Source organism: Somniosus microcephalus, chromosome 2 (assembly GCF_052327205.1).
Source record: "Somniosus microcephalus isolate GS21.2 chromosome 2, FLI_Smic_1.0, whole genome shotgun sequence".
Taxonomy (NCBI): domain Eukaryota; kingdom Metazoa; phylum Chordata; class Chondrichthyes; order Squaliformes; family Somniosidae; genus Somniosus; species Somniosus microcephalus.
This window is the reverse complement of record NC_140988.1, coordinates 69,141,140-69,163,380: the sequence shown is the minus strand read 5'-3', so window position 1 is coordinate 69,163,380 and position 22,241 is coordinate 69,141,140. Positions and strand designations below refer to the sequence as shown.

General features: G+C 46.9%; 1 protein-coding gene across 1 annotated transcript in view; it reads left to right on the top strand.

The window, feature by feature from the left end:
- gucy1a1 (guanylate cyclase 1 soluble subunit alpha 1) overlaps positions 1–22,241 on the top strand; it is a 145,060-nt gene that overhangs the window by 64,657 nt on the left and 58,162 nt on the right. The window contains 3 exon segments of the mRNA XM_085963737.1: positions 10,783–10,926; positions 14,862–14,888; positions 16,840–16,845. Coding sequence (XP_085819863.1) covers positions 10,783–10,926; positions 14,862–14,888; positions 16,840–16,845 — 177 coding nt within the window.

Sequence of the window (22,241 nt, the reverse complement as noted above, 5' to 3'; positions counted from 1 at the left end):
AGCTCTTCTTCGGCTGGCACAGTCACGATTGGTCGAATCACTCGAATGGCCTCCTTCTGTGCAGTAAATTTCTATGATTCTATGTGTGCTTCTTATCACTTAACTAATTGGTTGGTTAAAATATGTTATGAGGCCTGTAATGTATATACCTTTAAGGGGGGGAACTATCTTTTACAGCTCATGTATACTGCAGTACCGGCAGTGACCACACCTGTATATAGCAGATCAGTTCCAGTGTGAGCCCCGTTGAGTAAACACCTGTTGTACCGTTCTCCTGCAGTCTGTGTATTATTATACACGGACACAACATTGGTGACAAGGCAAGCTCGAACCTACCTGCAACTCTGTATCACCTCCCGGGGATTCGTTCCTGGAGAACAGTGGATTGGAGGTCAAGGCCAGAGACTCGGGCGTCGACCACGGGCAACCGCCCAGTCATCCAGCAGAGACTCGAGAATTGCGGGGGAAGCTGTCGAGAGCCAGGCTTGGCTTTCCAGTCGAGGTGGTCCAGCGAAATGGGCTGGCAACAGGTAGTGCGCAGACCCTTCCCGGACAGCGGCGGGCTAGAGCCCGACCGAGCGGCACAGCAAAGGGCCGAGCAGCGTCGACAGGGGAGAGAGAGAGAGGGCAGAACGCACAGGGCGCAGCCAGTGTTCAGAGGCCGAGCAGCGTCAAAGAGAGGGAGAGAGAGATGCACAGAAACCCGCGAGGCGCCGTCATTGCCACGAGGACTGCTGAGAGCGGCGTTGGCAGCAGCGCAGGAGAAGCGCGCGAAACCTACAGGGCGCCGCCATTGCCAAGAGAACCGCCGGGAGCAGTGTTGGCAGCAGCGGGGGAGGAAGGAAAGCACGGGAGATGCCATTTTAAGCCATTGGAAGACGCCATTTTAAACCACACCCAAAATGCCGAAGAGTGGCAGTATCACCGCATTTGACAATGAAGTCAAAGATTGGACTACATATGTCGAATGAATAGAGGTATACTGCAAGGCAAATGAGGTGTCAGGTGACAAGAAAGCGTCGGTATTGTTAAATTTAATGGGTGCAAAGACGTATGGTTTATTACGAAATCTAGTAACCCCAACGAAGCCAATGGAAAAGAGTTTTGAAGACATAAGTAAAAATACTACAGGAACATTTAAACCCCACACCGCTGCTGATAGCAGAAAGATTCAAGTTTCACAAACGGAACCAGCATAAGGATGAAAGCAATGCTGATTATTTAACAGAACTGCGCAAACTATCGAAACACTGCCAGTTTGGAGCGGGACTGGCAGATACCTTAAGGGCAAGTTTGTGTGTGGGCTTCAAAGTGAAGGAACCCAGAAACGGCATTTATCTGAAAAGGACCTTACGCTGGAAAAGGCTTTCAGCATTGCGGTATCATATGAAGCAGCAGCACGGGGCACTGCAGAGATACAACAGAGACCGCAAGAATATGGCACAAACGAAATGTCATATGGAACAGAGAAGTGCTATCGCTGCGGCAAAACAACACATGACCAGAATGATTGCTGGTTCAAAGACAAAGTGTGCAGACAGTGTGGAAAAGTAGGACACATAGCACGAGTCTGCAGGTCGGGAGGGAAAACCAGCAATAAGAAACCTACCAAAGGAAAGTACAAGAAGATACATAAGATGACGGAGAATAGTTCAGACGAACAAAAGAGTGATAACAACTCCAAAAGCAGGGAGCTGAGTTGTCTGAAACTACATAATGTGATCACAATGAAGGATCACCGAACCATTTGGGTCACTCTCAAGATAGCAGGAGTCCAGGTAAAGATGGAATTGGACACAGGATCAGCCCTAACAGTCATAAACCGACGGAACTATGAGCGGCTGTTCTCACATATACCCTTGAGAGACACAAAAATTATTTTGAAGATGTACATGGGGCAAAAAGTCTACCCCAAAGGAAAAATAAGGGTGACCGTTATATATAACGGTAAGGAAACACCAAAACTAGACCTGTATGTATTGCAAGATGGAGGACCACCATTACTGGGACGTGAATGGATCCGGAAAATACAACTGGATTGGCATTCCATACAGGCACTGACTGTGGCTGAAAAAAGGATGACGACGTCACACCTGGGCGAATGTCAAAGATCCTAACTGACGCGAAAGAAGTGTTCCAGCAAGGACACGGAACACTAAAAGACATGACAGCGACGATTAAAATTGAAGAAAATGCAAGCCCAAAATTTTTTAAGGCCTTATGCGATCCGCCCAGCCATCGAAGCAGAGCTGGAGAGTCTGGAACGTTCAGGTGTACTGTCCAAGGTAGGCTGGAATGAGTGGGCTACACCCATCGTCCCTGTGATGAAAAAGTCGTTGAGCAGTACGCCTGGGGAACCAAGGAAGGTTCGCATCTGTGGGGACTTTAAGGTAACAGTGAACCCGGTCCTTCACACCGTATTATATCCACTTCCGCAGATTGAAGATATTTTCGCCTCGCTATCTGGAGGGAAACGCTTCACTAAGATTGATCTGGCCCAGGCGTATCTGCAAATGGAGGTAAAAGAAGCATCAAAAAAATACCTCACAATCAACACCCATAAAGGTCTCTACCAATACAACCGGCTGGCTTTCGGGGTAGCATCAGCTCCGGCTATTTGGCAGAGGGCAATGGAACAAGCCCTGCTAGGGATCCCAGGGACCCAGTGTTATTTGGATGACATCCTGGTCACGGGCGAAAATGACAGTGATCACCTTGCCAACCTGGGGCAGGTGCTCACTAGATTGCAGGAATATGGGCTCCGAGCTAACCGCCCCAAATGCGAGTTTTTTAGAAAACAGATCTCGTATTGTGGCCGCGTTATCGATAAAGAGGGGTTACATAAGTCCCCAGAGAAGATTGAGGCAGTAGTCAAGGCTCCAGCACCGGAAAATGTGTCAAAACTGAGGTCGTTCCTCGGGCTGGTAAACTACTACCATAAGTTCTTGCCAAATTTGTCTACAATACTACACCCACTGAACACCCTACTGCAAACTGGGGTGCCATGGAAGTGGAGTGATGAATGTAGACGAGCTTTCCAGAAGAGCAAAACACTAATCACATCGAAAGAGGTATTGGCCCATTACAACCCAGCATTACCAATTCGGTTGGCATGTGATGCGTCACCCTACGGCATTGGAGCGGTGCTGTCGCACAAATTCTCAGACGGCTCAGAGAGACCAATAGCCTTTGCATCACGATCACTAACCTCAGCCGAGCGTAACTATGCCCAGATTGACAGGGAGGCCCTCAGCCTAGTGTGGGGAGTGAAAAAGTTCAATCACTATCTGCACAGGCAGAAATTCACCTTGCTGACTGATCACCAGCCTCTTGTCTCCATTTTTAATCCGAAGAAGGGCGTTCCGGTGATGACTGCGCAACGACTACAAAGATGGTCACTTTTTCTAGGGGCGCACCACTATGAGATTGAATATAAGGGCACGAAACAGCATGGAAATGCTGATGGGCTATCACGCCTGCCACTGCCTACTGCGGAGGAAGCACCAGCAGTGGATCCTGTCGAAATATTCCATTCGACTATAGTTGAATACCTACCGGTAACTAACGATTGTATCGAAAAGGAAACCCGAAATGACCCAACACTGTCTCGGGTATATGATTTGACGGTGAAGGGATGGCCAGCACATGGCGACTCACTGTTGCCAGCATTCTCGACAAGGAGAGAACAGCTGTCAGTGTGCCGGGGGACCTTGATGTGTGGATCCCGAGTGGTAATTCCACCCAAGGTAAGGGATAGAGTGCTCAATGAGCTTCATGAGGGTCATCTGGGAGGGGTAAAAATGAAAAGCCTAGCCAGGGCTTACGTGTGGTGGCCGGGAATCGATAAACAAATCGAGGACCTGACCAAGAGCTGCTCAGGCTGCCAGAAAGTCCAAAATGCACCACCACAGGCCCTTCTACACCCATGGGAGTGGCCCTCATCTCCATGGCAACGGGTGCATATTGATTTTGCTGGTCCATTCATGGACTCAATGTTTTTAATAGCCGTGGATGCGCACGCGAAATGGCCTGAGGTCATCAAAATGTCCTCCACCACCACGGAGAAAACTATTGCAGTCCTACGGACCATTTTAGCCAGGAATGGCTTGCCAGAACAGATTTGCTCCGACAAAGGACCACAGTTTGTGTCCGAAGAGTTCCGGAGGTTCTTGAAAAAGAATGGGGTAAGGCATTACACATCCGCCCCGTATCATCCAGCCACAAATGGATTGGCTGAGAGGTTCGTACAAACCTTTAAGATGGCAATAAAGGCTATGTACAATGACAACATTCCACTGCAGCACAAGGTGGACAATTTCCTGTTCGCCTACCAGAATGCGACACATGCAGTCACCAACCAGGCCCCAGCCATGATGTTCTTTAACCGAAGTTTAAGATCTCATCTAGATTTGCTCAGACCCAACGTACGAAGAGATGTTGAGAGTAAGCAATTCCAGCACATCCATGAGAAGCCAACAAGGAGCTTCAATGTAGGGCAACCAGTCTTGGTCCGCGACTACCGAACAGGAAAATGGCAGCCAGGAACGATATGCACACGGCAGGGCCCATTAATGTACACAGTGGATGTTGGGGAGTGCATCGTGAGACGCCATGCTGACCAGATCCTAGAGTCACAGGAACAAGTCAACCCCATGGCTCGCCCATACATACCTGGTGATGAACCCGACGTACAGGTAGCATCTACCCCAGAAACAGTAGCATCGGATGCTGATGAACCAACCGACGATAGGGGGCCAGAATCACCTCCGCACCAAGAGCAAGACACTCGGGAAACGCGCTATCCAGAAAGGATCAGGAAGCCTCCCCAAAAACTGAATATATAAATAGACTATTTTCAGCTAATGTTGCATGTTAAAAGTGTTAATTGTAATTAGTTTGATATTTAATTGTTAAATGAGTGTTATGGTACTGTTAATCTAAAAGGGGAGGAATTGTAATGTATATACCTTTAAGGGGGGGAACTATCTTTTACAGCTCATGTATACTGCAGTACCGGCAGTGACCACACCTATATATAGCACTGAGTAGTAATCTGTACAGATCAGTTCCAGTGTGAGCCCCTGTTGTACCGTTCTCCTGCAGTCTCTGTATTATTATACACGGACACAACAAGGCCCCTTAACCCATTTTAAGAAAAGAAGAACTAGAATTGTTGGACCATCAAATATTTCTATAACTTGACTGCTACAACATCAGGTTTTAGTGTACTGCTGTTGTTTAGACTAGTTTCATACTGGTTTCAGTGCTGACATGGATTAACACAGTGATTGAAGGAAAATGACAGAGGATTTATTTCCTGACCAATGAGTGTTGAGGAACGAGCCCGTACATTTCAGTTGAATGGGTGACTAGATTTAATGTTTGTGTTTGTGCTGAGCTTAAAAATGGTACAAGTGGGAAATAATTAATATTTTAATACATTAAAATTCACTGCCTCCGAGACCACATCCAATCTTTCAGACTATTTATTTGTAGTGTTCTTTATTATGGGTGTAATATAGCATTAATCCTATTTGTTCTATTTCATCTATTCTGTAGAAATACATGTTCTCAGCTAAGAATGACCATCCTCATTACTATATATTTAAAACAAAAATCAACATGAATGTTTCAGTTATCCCACATGTTAAAGTGAAATTGTTCTGAAAATAGCTGATCATTATTGTGTGCTTACTTCTGTAAAAGATCATTTGTTCAATATAAAACAGTTTTTTAAATGCATGTTTTATAGGTTGTACTTTTAAAAAGTAAATAGCTGGATGGTTTAACTTTACAGAACAAAATATTTTTTCTAAGTGAACTTTCAGGAAGAGCATTGTGTATCCTTGCAGTTCGACAGTCATTGTGAGACACAAGTAGGGAGAATCATGGCTGTGTACTACACATAGTACGGTACTCAGACAAAGTCCTCAGTGAAATGTCACCACTTGTTTTATAACGCAGCAGATCTGATACCACAATTTCAAATATCTGCCTTAATTTGCAGCTTTTCACTATATTTATAAATGACTCAGATGAAGGAATAGAGAGCAGTATATCCAAGTTTGCTGAGGACATTGAATTAGGTGGCACAGTAAGTAGAGTAGATGGGAGCAGGAATTTGCAAAGTGACCATGTTAGATTGAGTCAGTGGGCAAAACTGTGACAGATGGAGTTCAACATGGGGAAGTGTGAGGTCATCCACATTGGACCTAAGAAAGAGAGATCAGAGTATTTTCTAAATGGTGAGAAGCTAGGAACTATGGAGTAGAGAGATTTAGGGGTCGAGTACAGCAATCACTAAAAGCTAGTGGACAGATGCAAAAATAATTTAAAGGCTAATGGAATGTTAGCCTTCATCTCAATGGGTCTGGAATATAAAGGGATGGAAGTTATGCTCCAGTTGTATAAAGCTCTGGTTAGACCCCATCTGGAGCACTGTGTTCAGTCTGGGCACCGGACCTCAGGAAGGATATATTGGCCTTGGAGCGGGTGCAGCGCAGATTCACCAGAATGATACTGGGACTAAAAGAGTTAAATTACAAGTACAGTTGCATAGACTAGGCTTGTATTCCCTCAAGTATAGAAGATTAAGGGGTGACATAATTGAGGTGTTTAAGATTATTAAAGGATTTGATAGGATAGATGGAGAGAAACTATTTCCTCTGGTGGGGGAGTCCAGAATAAGGGAGCATAACCTTAAAATTAGAGCCAGGCCATTCAGGGGTGAAGGTGTCAGGAAGCACTTCTTCACACAAAGGTAGTGGAAATCTGGAACTCTCTCCCCCCCAAAGTGCTGTTGAGGTTGGGGGTCAATTGAAAATTTCAAAACAGATTGATAGATTTTTCTTTGGCAAAGATATCAAGGGATATGGAACCAAGGCGGGTAAATAAATTTACGATACAAGAAAGGAGGGAGAGAGAAAACTGTTTAAGGAAGGAGGGAAAGAGAAATCAGGGAACTGCAGATCGGTTAGCCTGACATCAGTCGTCGGGAAACTAATGGAATCATTATTAAGGAAGTGGTAACAGGGCACTTAGAAAATCATAATATGATTAGGCAGAGTTAACATGGTTTTATGAAAGGGAAATCGTGTTTAACAAATTTATTAGAGTTTTATGAAGATGTAACTAGCAGGGTAGATAAAGCGGAACCAGTGGATGTAATATTTATGGATTCGCAAAAGGCATTCGATAAGTTGCCACATAAAAGGTGCAAGATAAGGGCTCATGGGGTTGCGGGTAATATATTAGCATGGGTAGAGGATTGGTTAACGGACAGGAAACAGAGAGTAGGGATAAACGTTTCATTTTCAGCTTGGCAGGCTGTAACTAGTGGGGTGCTGCAAGGATCAGTGCTTGGGCCTCAGCTATTTACAATCTATATTAATGACCTAGATGAAGGGACCGAGTGTAATGTATCCAAATTTGTTGACAATATAAAGCTAGGTGGGAAAGTAAGCTGTGAGGAGGACACAGGGATATAGATAGACTAAGTGAGTGGGCAATAAGGTGGCAGATGGAGTGGGGAAATGTGAGGTTATTCATTTTGGTGGGACGAATAGAAAAACAGAATATTTTTTAAATGGTGAGAAACTATTAAATGTTCAGAGAGATTTCGGTGTCCTCGTACAGGTAACACAGAGAGTTAGCATGCAGATACAGCAATTAGGAAGGCAAGCGGCATGTTGGCCTTTATTGCAAGGGGGTTGGAGAACAAGAGTAAGGAAGTCTTGCTACAATTGTGCAGGGATTTGGTATGACCACACCTGGACTACTGTGCACAGTTTTGGTCTTCTTATCTGAGGAAGGATATAATTGCCTTAGAGACAGTGCACTAAAGGTTCACTAGATTGATTCCTGGGATGAGAGGGCTGTCCTATGATGAGAGATTGAGTGGATTGGGCCTATAGTCTCTGGAGTTTAGAAGAATGAGAGGTGGTCTCATTGAAACATACAAGATTCTGAAGGGGATTGACAGGGTAGATGCTGAGAGGTTGTTTCCCCTGGATGGAGTGTCTAGAACTAGGGGACATAGTCTCAGGATAAGGGGTAGGCCATTTAAGACTGAGATGAGGAGGAATTTCTTCACTCAGAGAGTTGTGAATCTTTGGAATTCTCTACCCCAAAGGGCTGTGGATGCTGAATCATTGAGTATATTCAAGGCTGTGATAGATAGATCTTTGGACTCTAGGGGAATCAAGGGATATGGGGATAGGGCAGGAAAGTGGAATTGAGGTCGAAGATCAGTCATGATCTTATTGAATTGTGGAGTAGGCTCGCAGGGCCGTATGGCCTACTCCTGCTCCTAATTCTTATGCTCTTATACAGATCAGCCATGATGTAATTGTATAGCGGAATAGTCTCGAGGGATTAAATGGCCTACTACTATTCCTATGCTCCTAAAATACTTGGGCATCATTGCCATCGTTATTGACATTTGGCCTCAGCGTACACCATTGTAAGCCTTGTAAAAGGCCCCACAAGGTCCGGGTTTCCGCATGAGCTGCACATGCATGAAAACCTGGAACTTATGATCTGTCAAGGTTCACCTTGACAGATCTACTGCAGCGACCCAAAAATCAATTTTGTGGTGTAGAGTTGGGCTATTTGTCCAACTACTGCCCAGAAAATGCCCACGAAACTTTTACGCCTGGTAAAAGCAGGCACAGGACCTATATCAAGGGTTCATCCTAAATTAAAAAATGTTAAATTAAAAATCATGCACAAACACTTAAAATTAGTTTATGTAAATTTTGGCCTGGATTAAAATGTTTAAAATTAATTATCAAAACATTAAATTTTTATTGTAAATACCTTATTGAAGGGACTTTTAATTAAATGTGAAAATAGGAACATTTATTTTTAATCCCGGTTGTATAAATTATTTAATTATTTGGGGATTCCTCATATGTTTATGGGGATTCCATTTGTAAATGGAATCCCCATAAGCATATGAGGAATCCTCCTTTCTGATTGGAGGACTTGGTCCACGTGATCCCATGGACGCTTCCGAACCGCCTGCGTCCCTGAGATCCATGGGCCTTTACGCAGGCATATGCCTGCAGGCCCAGGACCCGAAGTCTCTGAAGCCCAGGAGCCAAAAGGTAGGTGCGGATTTTTTTATCAGGTCGGAGGCGTACCCCGGAGTTACGCCTCCGACCACAAATTCCGGCCCAGTGTGTTCTTTACAACAATACACCATGGTGTTGAACACAAAGCAAATACTTGCATGTATGAATTATCCAGTAATTCTTGGTTATACCTTCTGAATATGACTGTTAAATTAAGTTTTCTCACAGACACAAATTGCACACATGGCAGTTCTCACTTTGAGCATCCCATGGAAAACCCCAGGAGAAACTGCTCACTCCATTCTTGCAATGCTATCAGTGTTGTTTCAGTAGTGTGGGAAAGTACAATATCTCCTTTGAACCTATTCCCACTAAACTGCTGACCACCCAACTTCCCTTCCTGGCCCCCATGTTAGCTAATATTGTTAACGGTTCTCCTCAGGTGTCGTCCCTCTCCTTCAAATCTGCCGTCATCATCCCCTCCTCAGTAAACCAACCCTTGACCCCCCCATCCTTGCAATCTACCACCCCATCTCCAACCTTCCTTTCCTCTCCCAAGTTCTTGAATGTGCTGTTGTCTCCCAAATCCGTGCCCATCTTTCTTGAACTCCATGTTTGAATCCTTCCAATTAGGTTTCCACCACTTTCACAGTACTGAGAGTCACAAATGACAGCCTATGTGACTGTGACCGTGGTCAACTATCCCTCCTCATCCTTCTCGACCTGTCTGCAGCCTTTGACATAGTTGACTACACCATCCTCCTCCAATGCCTCGCCATCATCGTCTAGCTGGGTGGGCCTGCACTCGCCTGGTTCCATTCTTATCTATCCAGTCGTAGCCAGAGAATTACCTGCAACAGCTTCTCTTCCCGCTCCCGCATCGTTACCTCTGGTGTCCCCCAAGGATCTATCCTTGGTCCCTTCCTATTTCTCACCTGCATGCTGCCCCTCGGCGACATCATCTGAAAACACAGCGTCAGTTTCCACATGTACACTGACGACACCCAGATGTACCTCACCACCACCTCTCTAAACCCCTCTGCTGTCTCTAAATTGTCAGACTGCTTGTCTAACATCCAGTACTGGGTGAGCAGAAATGTGGTCCAACTAAATATTGGGAAGACCGAAGCCATTGCTTTCGCTCCCTGCCACAAACTCCGTTCCCGAGCAATCAACTCCATCCCTCTCCCTAGCATCTGTCTGAGGCTGAACCAGACTGTTCACAACCTTGGTGTCATATTTGACCCTGAGATGAGCTTCCGACCACATATCTATGCCATCACTAAGACCTCACCCCTCCCTATCTCTGTAATCTCCTCCAGCTCCACAACCCTCCGAGATATCTGTGCTCTTCTAATTCTGGCCTCTTGAGCATCCCTGATTTTAATTGCTCCACCTTTGGTGGCCGTGCCTTCAGCTGACTAGGTCCTAAGCTTGAGAATTCCCTCCCTAAACCTCTCCGCCTCTCTACTGCTCTTTCCTCCTTTAAGCCGCTCCTTAAAACCTACCTCACCTGCCCTAATACCTCCTTAGGTGGCTCGGTGTCAAATTTTGTTTGATAACACTCCTGTGAAGCACCTTGGGACATTTTATTCCGTTAAAGGCGCTGTAGGAATACAAGTTGTTGTTGTTGCTGCATTCACAGACAATTGAGTTTTTTTTTCTTGCTTTTTTGTATTTGCCTGCGTCTGTTGGATTACATAAGCAGGTAGAGACTATTGGGGATGCTTACTGTGTAGCTGGAGGATTGCACAAATAAAGTAAAACCCATGCTGTTCAGATCGCCCTGATGGCACTGAAGATGAAGGAGATTTCAGACCAGGTGATGACTCCAGATGGAAAACCCATCAAGGTCAGACTCACCTTTCTAGATATACATAGCAGCAATTAACGGGTTCTAATCTTTGTTGTTTTTATTTCATAGACTAAGCTGTTACATTTCAAATAGAGAAGTAGATTTACGTAGAAACATAGAAGATAGGAGCAGGAGTAGACCATTCGGCCCCTCGAGCCTGCTCCACCATTCAATGCGATCATGGCTGATCATCCAGGTTCAGTACCCGGCCCCTGCTTTCTCCCCATACCCCTTGACCCCTTTAGCCTTAAGAAATATATCCAACTCCTTCTTGAATATACCTCATTCCAAACATGTTACAGGTTCAGTTCTGCAGAGATTGCTGTTATACTTTGTGATACCTGCACTAATATTTATTCATCACATTTAGAATTAATCCAGTATTGGAACAATCTCATTTACTGTTCCTTCATGTCAGTTATGATCCATAATCAAGCTGATTTTTTGACTGATTTTTTTTCCATTGTGTTCTATTTATGGATATTATAGTTTAATAAACTGTTATGGTGAAATAAAACTATTTCTCAGAAGCTAATGTAACCTTTTGTGTTAACTGATCATAAACTATGATATATTTTAATTTTGTAAGATATCACTGTTGAAGCTATTAAATTACAGAAAATGAAGGAAAACTTGCCTTTATATAGCACCTTTCACGACCTCAGGACGTCCCAAAGCACTTTACAGCCAATTAGTTCTCCCCGGTGTCCTGGCCAATATCTATCCCTCAATCAATATCAGTAAAAACGGATTATCTGATCATTATCATATTGCTGTTTGTGGGAGCTTGCTGTGTGCAAATTGGCTGCCGTATTTCCTACATTACAACAATGACTAGATTTCAAAAGTACTTCATTTACTGTAAAGCGCTTTGGGACGTCCGATGGTCATGAAAGGTGCTATATAAATGCAAGTCTTTCTTTCTTTTACTGGGATGTCATGTGACCTTGTAACCTCAACCAACATGTTTCTGTTGAATGCACTTTCTTTGAAAAATGTTCTACTTTAAAAACATATATAATTAAAGTTGAGCATTAAATATCATGTCCTTAAAATATAACCTCCTAGCTACTGCTCTTGTAAACCTCAAAGTGTATCATTTATAGCTTTGAAAAATCAGGACCTGGTCTAAGCATTGAATGCAGCTGTCCTGGCATCCTCCTCCTGCACAATGGAGTGGTGATTAAAGGCTTGTTCAATCGGAGATGGCGACGTTCAAACCTCCTTCTCCCCCATATAAATAAATAAATAAATAGATAGATAGATAGATAGTAGATAGATAGATAGATATATAGATAGTAGATAGATAGATATCGAGATAGATACTGGTCGACAAATTTAGCTTACAGGTCTCCTTCTTTGTATCTGGATTTAAACATCTTCAAGAGCTAAAACACAAGCTATACTTCTGGAAAATACACAAACAGACACACTGTTGCTGTATTTAGGTGTCATAACTGAATGAAGAAAATAGTATTGCTTTCTTTGTCAGCTTGACTCTTATAAAGCTATGGCCTAGAAATTGGATATGGCCCGAAAACAGGCAGTGTCATAGCCCAGTGCTATTAAGCTGCGCCGGGTCAAACTCATCTCGGTTGCATGCAAATGTCATGCTCAGTCCTTATTAATGTAACTACAGTGCTGATCTCAGCGCGAAAACCGCTGCTCAGTGGCTTACTGCTCAACAGGTGTGGGCCAATATCAGGTCCAGTCTAATTCACAGTCATGTTTGGCCTAGGATTTATTCAGTTCTTAAAGGGGAGGTGCATTGATGCTACAGGATCTCATTGTTCTCACCTCAGTTGGAACTGCACCTGGAAACAGATGCTATTACAAAGAGATGGTTGAGCCTCAGCACAGGGGGAGAGCCAGAAGATTTTCAGATGTGGCTCTTGAGGCACTGGTGGTGGCCGTGGAGGGGAGGCAGGCTGCCCTCTTCCCACAAGCCAGCAGGAAGCCATCGGCCCATACATCCAGAAGGCTGTGGCAGGAGATAGTCGATTATGGACGGCTACAGTGTGATCCCCAGGTCCTCCATACAATGGCGCAAGAGAAGATTAATGACCTCACATGGCAGGTCAAGGTGAGTGACGGCTTTCGCAAGTCCCACCATCGGCACCACAAGCCTCACACATTGCTCAATGCACAACATCCCCAGCTCTCAGCGACCAACAATGTCTACCTATCACCACTCAAACCTCACTATCATAGCTTCACTTCACCCTCACAACATTACCACTGCTGTAACACTCACACCCACACCTTTTACACACTGAGAACTATTCATCTACGGCAGGCACATCACCCTAACACATTGCACCACACTCACTGACATAGTTCCCTTTCTCTTGCAGGCCAAGGCAGCAAATAATTGCTGGGAGCAGCAGCAGACAGGCAAGGGGCAAGCTGCCATCCAGGACCTCAGCCAACTGGAGGAGAGAGTGCTAGAGATCATTGGGTGGCAGATCATAGAGGCTGCAGCAACAGGCGAGGTTGAAGCCCTTGGGGACAACAAAGGTATGCTCATTCCTAATCCTTCTTCTCACATCCCACTTCCCCCTCATCCCACAATCTCTTCTCACTTACAAGCTGCTGATGCTGTATGCATGCATATCTTGCTTCCCCCCGCCCCTCTCCTCACCATAACCTGACTTTTGTGCATTTCTGCTTTCAGATAATCAAGACCAAGCAGCAGCCCAGCCTGCCCCCGAGGTTATGGAGGAGAGCAAGGGGGCAGAAGAAGAAGACACAGCATCACTGCCTCTGTCACTCGCAGACACCAGCTCAGAAACTGGCACTTTAGAGGCTAGTGTAGAAGCGGGATCAGCACAGGGTGTGCACCGGGCACGAGTGGGCTGCAGCAAGGCCAGGGGGAAAGGGTAGCGCGGGGGCCAGCTCCCCGGAGAGTGAGTTTGCGTGCAAGTTCTGCTGCACAAGATTCAGATGAGGACCTCGATGGGGTGGCCTTCCAAAGAAGGGTGATGGGCATGCACCCATGTCATGCAATCTCAGCTTACTGCCACCCAAGCTCAGAGTGCTGTCATTGTGACTAGGTTTACCACCATCAACCAGGGCTTTCACGGTGTCGCAGCAGGCCAGCAATCTGTGATCCAACATATTGCTAGGAATGCTGAGGCGTGGCCCCGGGGGAGTGGCAGCCTCTTGAGTGCCGGGCTCTTTTGCCAGTGTCCCAGCTGGGCTAGGCCCCTCCACTTTAATAAGGGGAGGAAGGCCTGCAGTACTGGTGCCCAACCCGCCTCCGTGCCATCTTGCCAGGAGGCGGGTAGCCATCCTGTGCTGGGTCCCGTCTACTTGGAGGCAGGAAGGGGATTAGTGCCACTCACCTGCCTTTTAACAGGTAGTTAACAGGCAGATAACAGGATTATCCCCATTTTGCCCACACGTGCGGGCTTCCCGAAGGCTCCAAAACCTGCCAGGGTCACCGAGGCGAGCAGTTGGTCTGCGGGGGTCTGCGGGGTGCAAAAGTGAGCTGTGAAGGTAAGTGATGGGTGCAAGTGTGCAGAGGTGAGTATCTGAGGTAAGTGGAAAGTGTTAAAAAAAATTACTTACCTTTGTTTCACAGAATCCTCACAGTACAGATAGAGGCCATTTCGGCCCATCGAGCCTGCACCGACACATATCCCACCCGATCCCCGTAACCCCTACACCAACACATATCCCACCCTATCCCCGTAACCCCACGTATTTAATCCCCCTAACACTAAGGGTCAATTTTTTTTTTATCATAGCCAATCAACCTAACCCGCACATCTTTGGACTGTGGGAGGAAACCGGAGCACCCGGAGAAAACCCACGCAAACACGGGGAGAATGTGCAAACTCCACACAGACAGTCACCCGAGGCCGGATTCGAACCCGGGTCCCTGGCGCTGTGAGGCAACAGTGCTAACCACTATGCCACCATTTTGACAGATGAAACGTCATACGCTGATGTTCTCTGTAACCGGCTTTCCCTTAATTGGCCTGCTAAACCCGCTGGGTGGGCTTAACAAGGTCAATCAAGGGAAAATAGCATGGGTTGGCCAGAAGTTGATGGAGGCGGGACTGAAACTCGACAAGTGGGAGTCCCGCCTCCAAAAGCTCCCCATTGGCAAAATCCAGCCCTTACTGTGCATAGATTTAATGAGAAATCGTGAAGCTAGCTTCTCCAAGACTCCCGGTGTTTCCTTCCTTCTTTCCTTCTTCTCTCCCTTCTCTCAGTAAGTTAAAAATGGCATCAATCTTATACTCTCTTGGCTTATGGTTCTCTTCCTGCCGAATGCAACCCTTACCTCATGTGTTACAACTACCCCTGTGTTTCAAGTAGTTTACCAAAAGGAGATGCGAGGCCTCATTCATACTCTTTTGCACATCAGAGGTTACTTCTTATTTATTTCCCCCCATACCATCCTCTGATGTAAACAATCCTCTGATGTATGCACTCATGGCACCCCCTGCTGTGATAAAAGCCTGTGTTTCACAAGCTTTACTTATCAGTAGTTTTAAGAAGGGCTTTTGAGAACATGATTTATACAAATCCTTTCCATGTTATAGCTTTGTCTCTATTAAAACTAAACAAGTGTAAAAGCATATCAATATTTTTACAGTGGCCACTAAGGTTACTTCTATCACCAAGAGCAGGAATGCCAGGATCCTTTCCAGATGCACGCTCCAACCCGCTGCGCCCAGTACGCCGGGCGGAGTCCCAGAAAAATCTCTACAACTATTTCTACATGTTATTGTAGAGAACTACCTGGTCACACTTATTTTTGCTCATTATCAGCTTCTTAAGTAACAATTAGTATGGACTATGCAAATTTATTCAGGAATTAGTGGATTCCCAGATCGCATTAATTTCCCGTATTTAAGCAGTGAAGGTAGCACAAAGAGTGGGGAGGAGCGCCGGTTATAGTGCTTAAAAGGCAAGTCTTTAGGTAAATATGCACCATGGGCATTTGATCAAGCCTGGCAATGCTGAATACTTTGGCGGAGGAGCAGCAGCAACAGAAGATTCAAACCCAGAGGAGGCAGGTTTACAGGTTCACTACTAACTGCTGCAGCAAGTACAGCTGACACATTACATACCCGGGCTTCAGTGAGAAACAATGTATTAGGAGGTTTTTATTTACAAGGATGAAATCCTAGAGCAGTGTCGGGTACTAGAACTTGACCTGCAGCCATGGAGCACTCGAAATGGAAGTGAAAGTGATCACAGTACAATTTCTACATCACAAAGTGCTTCCAGATACCAATAGAAGGCATCATATGGATCTGCTAGTATGAAGATCACTTGTACCACTGAGGTCGGTGATGCCCTCTTCTGCCACATGTCAGAATACATCAAGTTCAACAGTGGCCTGCTGGAGCAGACCCAATTTTACCCGTTATATGGCATTCCCCGAATACAAGGTGCTATTGATTGCGCCCATTCCACCATTCGTGCGCTTGCAGGCAATGAACTTCCATTCGTCACCAGAAATGGTTACTGCTCAGTCAGTGTTCAGATAGAACTCGCAAAAACAATCTGCAAGTTGATGTTTGTTTTCCAGGAAGTGCTCATGACGCACATATCTTAAGGGGACTAAGGATTTCATAACTGTTTAAGGAGAAAGGTGAAATGCAATGCTGACTTCTGGGAGGCATAGGTTAGTGAACCTTCCAAAAATGATTGCTGAACCCCGAGAGTCCAGAGACAGTTGAAGGCTCTGCCATCAATCATGTGTTAAAGGAAGAAGAGCATGCAGAAAAGGCTATAGTGAGAGGAATGGAGAGTGCAGGGAGAGGATTTTTTAAATATTTGTTCTTGGGATGTGGGCATAGAAACATAGAAGATAGGAGCAGGAGTAGGCCATTCGGCCCCTCGAGCCTGCTCCGCCATTCAATGAGATCATGGCTGATCATTCAAATTCAGTACCCTGTCCCTGCCTTCTCCCCATATCCCTTGATCCCTTTAGCCTTAAGAAATATATCCAACTCCTTCTTGAATATATTTAATGAATTGGCCTCCATTGCCTTCTGTGGCAGAGAATTCCACAGGTTCACCACTGTCTGGGTGAAGAAATTCCTCCTCATCTCTGTCCTAAATGGTTTACCCCTTATCCCTCGACTGTGACCCCTGGTTCTGGACACCCCGGCCATCGGGAACATCCTTCCTGCATCTAGTCCTGTTAGAATTTTATAAGCATCGCTGGCAAGGTCAGCATTTATTGCCCATCCATAATGGTCCTTGAGAAGGTGGTGGTGAGCTGCCTTCTTGAACCGCTGCAATCCGCGTGATGAAAGTACTACAATAGTACTGTTAAGGAGGGAGTTCCAGGATTTTGACCCAGCGACTACGAAGTGCCAGGTAGTGACTATCTTTGCCAGCAACGCCCACATCCCATGAAAGAATTTTTAAAAAATAACCTGCTCACCAATGCTCAGTTTGAGTTCCGCCAGGACCACCCATCTCCAGACCTCATTACAGTCTTGGCCCAAACATGGACAAAAGAGTTGAATTCTAGATGTGATGTGAGAGTGACTGCCCTTGACATCAAGGGAGCATTTGACCGAGTGTGGCATCAAGGAGCCCTAGTAAAATTGAAGTCAATGGGAATTGGGGGAAAGACTCTCCTCTGGCTGGAGTCAAAAACTAGCACAAAGGAAGATGGTTGTGCTTGTTGGAGGCCTATCATCTCAGCACCAGGACATCGCTGCAGGAGTTCCTCAGGGCAGTGTCCTAGGCTCAACCATCATCAGCTGCTTCATCAATGACATTCTCTCCATCTTAAGGTCAGAAGTGGGGATGTTCGCTGATGATTGCAGTGTTCAGCCATTCACATCTCCTCAGATAATGAAGCAGTCTATGCCCGCATGCAGCAAGACATGGATGACATTCAGGCTTGGACTAATAAGTGGCAAGTAACATTCGCGCCACACAAGTACCAGGCAATAACTATCTTCAACAAGAGAGCGTCTGACCACCGTCCGTTGACATTCAATGGCATTACCATTGCCGAATCCCCTAACATCAACATCCTGGGGGCCACCATTGACCAGAGACTTAACTGGACCAACCACATAAAGACCGTGGCTACAAGAGTAGGTCAGAGACTGGGTATTCTGCGACAAGTGTCTCACCTCCTGACTCCCCAAAGCCTTTCGGCTATCTACAAGGCACAAGTCAGGAGTGTGATGAAATACTCTCCACTTGCCTGGATGAGTGCAGCACCAACATTTGTAGGGGGGGCTTCTTTTAACTGGTTTAAGGTAATTTACCTGGTCTGCAGCCTTGCTGCTACACTGTAAACCAATTTCCAATAAGCCAATTTTAAAACAGTGGTTTCGAATCACTACCCCACCTTCCAGTTCTGACTGCAGGACTTATAATTAATGATATTAAAAACAGACACATGGTTTGGATCTGGAGAAAGTACCAGCTCTTGTTTCTCTTGTTTTTAGCCTGTGGGCAGTCCTGCAGAAGGTAGTGGCAGTGTGTAAGCTGACATATTATAGTATAGGTGCCCAGGTTAAAGAGGCCAAGAATCAGGAGTCCCAGTTTGAGAAGTGCCAGGCGGGGGTAGAACACCTCATAAGAGAGGTGAATGAGGCCAGAGGGTGCGGGAAGAAAATGCACGCCTCACACTAGAGGTCACGAAATGCCAGGCATTTATAGAACGCCTTGTGCAGGGAATGAGGCCAGGGAAAGTGAGATGAGACTGCGGGAAGAGAATGCCCGGTTCAGTGAAGCAGATCATGGCCCCTGTAGGGCAGAGATAGAAAGCCTTAATGTGGCTTTAAAGGTAGCAAGGGGAATGATTTGCCTGACCAGCCCGAAGGCAGGTCAGCCGGATTTTGCTGGCAGCCCAAGTAGAACCATCCCCCAGGCAGCACCCAGAACGGTGCTGGATAGGGAATTGGATAAACCTGGGGCTCCATATCAGAAAGAGTGGTGCCAGGAGGGGAGCCATCCCTCCCAGAACAAGGTCACTTGCTACAAGTGCGGGGAGGAGGGCTACTGGCACAGGGATTGTAAAAGTCCTGGGAGAGATGATACAGCCAGGAACCCCGCAGCCCCAACTCAGAAGGCAGAGACAGACACAATCGAGTCTGTCCTGGAGACGTTAAAGTCTCTCATGAGGGCCAATCAGGGAAAGGGAGCAGCCATCAGTGGTGCTGCAGCCCCCTCGCCCACCTCTGCCTCCCCACAAGGACTGGAAAGAAAGGGGTTTAAAGTCAACCCCAACTAGGCAGCTGGGAGTGAGCCTGAGAATAGGAATCCTCGGCCCACAGGAGGTTCAAGTTCACAGGCAAGTGCTGTGGCTTGTGTGGGGGGAGGAGCCATTCCTGGGCAGAGTAAGCTGTTTAAGCCAGGGAACAGGGAAGGAGAGTTCTGGGACCCCTGTAGAGCAGGTCCAGTAGCAGAAATCCGGGACAAGGGAGGCACACAGGGGATAGTTTTGGCCCCAGACCAAAGGCAGGTCCAAGCCCAAAATTCCCCATTTAAAGCCACCCAGGTAAGAGAACATGAGTTTGCCCACCAGTCAAGTTCAAGTTCACAGGCTGTGAAGACAGGCACTGTGGCTTGTTCCCAGGGAAACGTTGTCCAGCCCACAAGTTGGGACACTTCCCTACCCCAGTGGGACCCTAGTTTTGCCCCAAGTCTGAATTTGAGCGAGTTAGGTAGCTTAGAGATGGAGAAACAGCAGCCTTGGATTAGAAATCTGCAGGCTGCTGCCACTCCATCCACTGAAACTGCTCGCGCAGGCGCGGTTCCCCAGCCCGTACCCCCAGCGGATCCTTTTCTGTTTTCCCACGCAGGCGCGGTCGCGTGGCTGAGGGAAGAGGTTTCCCAACAGGAGGTTCACGCAGTCGCGAACCCGGAACCCCCAGTGACTCCTTTCCTCTGCAAGGCCAAGCGCGCAGGCGCTGTCGGCCGTTTAAAGATCCCCGCTTCCCAGAATAGACCCAGCGGTTCATCCAACCTTTTTTAAAGAGACCGAACGTGCAGGCGCAGTTGCCTGCGCTAGTATAGCAGTTCCCCAGCCCTTTAAAGAAATAGTTTGCACAGGCGCAGTTGCCTTTGGGACCTCAGCGGCTCCTCATAAGTTTTCCTGCGCAAGTGCAATCGCCTGTTTGAAGCCAGAGGCTTCACAGCCTCTGCCGCGGGACTCCCAGGAGGAGGTTTGCGCATGCGCAGTTGCCGGCGGGACCAGCGCGGCTCTTCAGGAGGTTTGCGCAGGTGCACTCGCCTGCTTGAATACAGAGGCTTCACAGCCTTTGCCGAGGGACTCAGGGGAGGAGATTCACGCAGGCGCACTCACCTGTTTAAAGGGACCAGCGTCCCAGCCAGCCTCTAGAATGGTTCCCCCCATGATGTGGGACCCTGGGGGGGGGCAGGGATAGCAATTCCTCTTGCAGGGGGGCTGGTAACGGGTTTTGGACATGGGGGAGAAGGTTCCCAGCCAGCTAGGGCTGTGACCCTGGCTCAGGGTCCACCAGCCAAAGTTTCCCCCACAGAGACGCCCCTCAGAAGGTCTCAGCGGGTCCGCAAGCCCGAGACAAGATGGTCACCCACTTTATAGTGGAGTAAGGCGGTGTCCCGAACCAGGGAGAAGCCAAAGGGCAGGGGTCCCCACTCAACAGCCATAAGCTGCGGGGGACCAGAGACAGGAGGCAGTCCAGCTTCGCTGCAGCCAGCAGCAATCTGTGACCATGCCAGAGATTAGCCTGGCCGTCCGGAGATGGGCGGCATCTGTATTATAACTTTGGTGTGAATATAGCGTGCTTTTAAGGTGTATTTTAAGTTTTGTTGATATAACTAGTTTTAAGTTTAAGTTTACATGTGTGCCAAATGTTTGTATTTTGGTCCGAGGTCAAGGGACCCGACCATGTCTTCACCTAAGGCAGCAGGTCAGTGAGACCTGGCTGCATGTCCTTTTAAGTTTTGCAGGAGATTGGACCATAAAGCAGCCACGATCGCCCAGCCCGAGCTGGGCATCAAATGAAGATATGAATACAGAATGTTGGGGATCACCTCGCCACCGGACAAATCCAGAGGGAGAGATGGCCCCAGCTGGGTGGGGCACGGCCCCCAACCCAGCACTATCCTGACCAAAGTTCACTTGCGGGAGACCTCGCTGTTGAGGAGTCATGATGGGGAAGCATGGGCGCCTTGTCTGATAGGGACGCGTTCCCCGGGGGTGGGTGGTGATGGCCCGGAAAAGATTGTATAGAGGAGGGGGAGACCCAAGAGTCGCGTGGGTGCAGTCAGGGGAGGGAGGAACTCACCCGGGGGCCCACGTCCAAAGAGGGTAAGTGTGGCTGGGAAGGATGAGTGGGTGGCCGGATCTGGGATCCAAGTTTCAGTGTGGGGCCAGGGAGAGCTGCCACACAGGCACCCATCATTTTCTGCAGCCAGTCGAGGGAAGACGGGAGGGTGAGGGACTGGGAGTCACGATCCCATACTCCCCGGCCTCGGTCTGTGCCAAAGTAATTTTAAACATCAGGGGTACCCCGCCTCCACAAAGGGACAAGGGAACAGCTCGGGGCTGGTGGAGCAGGCTGGTCTGTAAATCCATTCTGTCTGTTTTAAAGTTGAGATGTTCAAAGGGGAGTGGAAGGTACATTTACTGCCCGGGTGGGAGGAGCAATACCCACTTGAATTTTGCGACCCATCATTGGCACGTGATGGTCGGGGTTTATTTAAGCATGTTGTTTCAAATGTTTAATGTTTTTTTTGTATTTTGTGTTACAGCCCCAAGTTGAGCAGAGGCGTAGGATCCTCTCCATGCTTGGGATCAGTTTGTGACAACTCCAAGTTGAGCAGAGGCATAGGACCCTCTGCGTGCTTGGGATCATTTTGATTACATTGTGTAACTAAGATTGCAACATTTTGTAATAGGTTACAATGTAAAAAGTGTTTGTAAATTTGGATTACATTGTATAATTTTACAAGCGTGTGGGGTATGACACCCCTTATTGTAAACTGATGTATCTGTAAGTTGCCTACCATACCACAGTTTTTCTCAAATTTTAGGGGCAAAGACGGTTCGGGGGATCAGTGGCAGATAGCTGTTAGTTAAATACAGGGGATGGTTGTTTGTGAGGGGGTCTGAAAATTTTGCTCACTCCTTCGAGTTGATACTACAAGCAAGTTGGGAGTATCAAAAGGGGGGAATGTAGGGGTTGCAAAATTTCCCCTATTTCCCTGAAGATTGAAAATATTGGTCCACATCGCGGACGAAGAATTGGGTGATTTGACTGGTCTACAGTGTTTTAAAATGTGCCGAGAACCGCAAAAGACTGCTCTGAGATGGACAGAACGTGGACAAC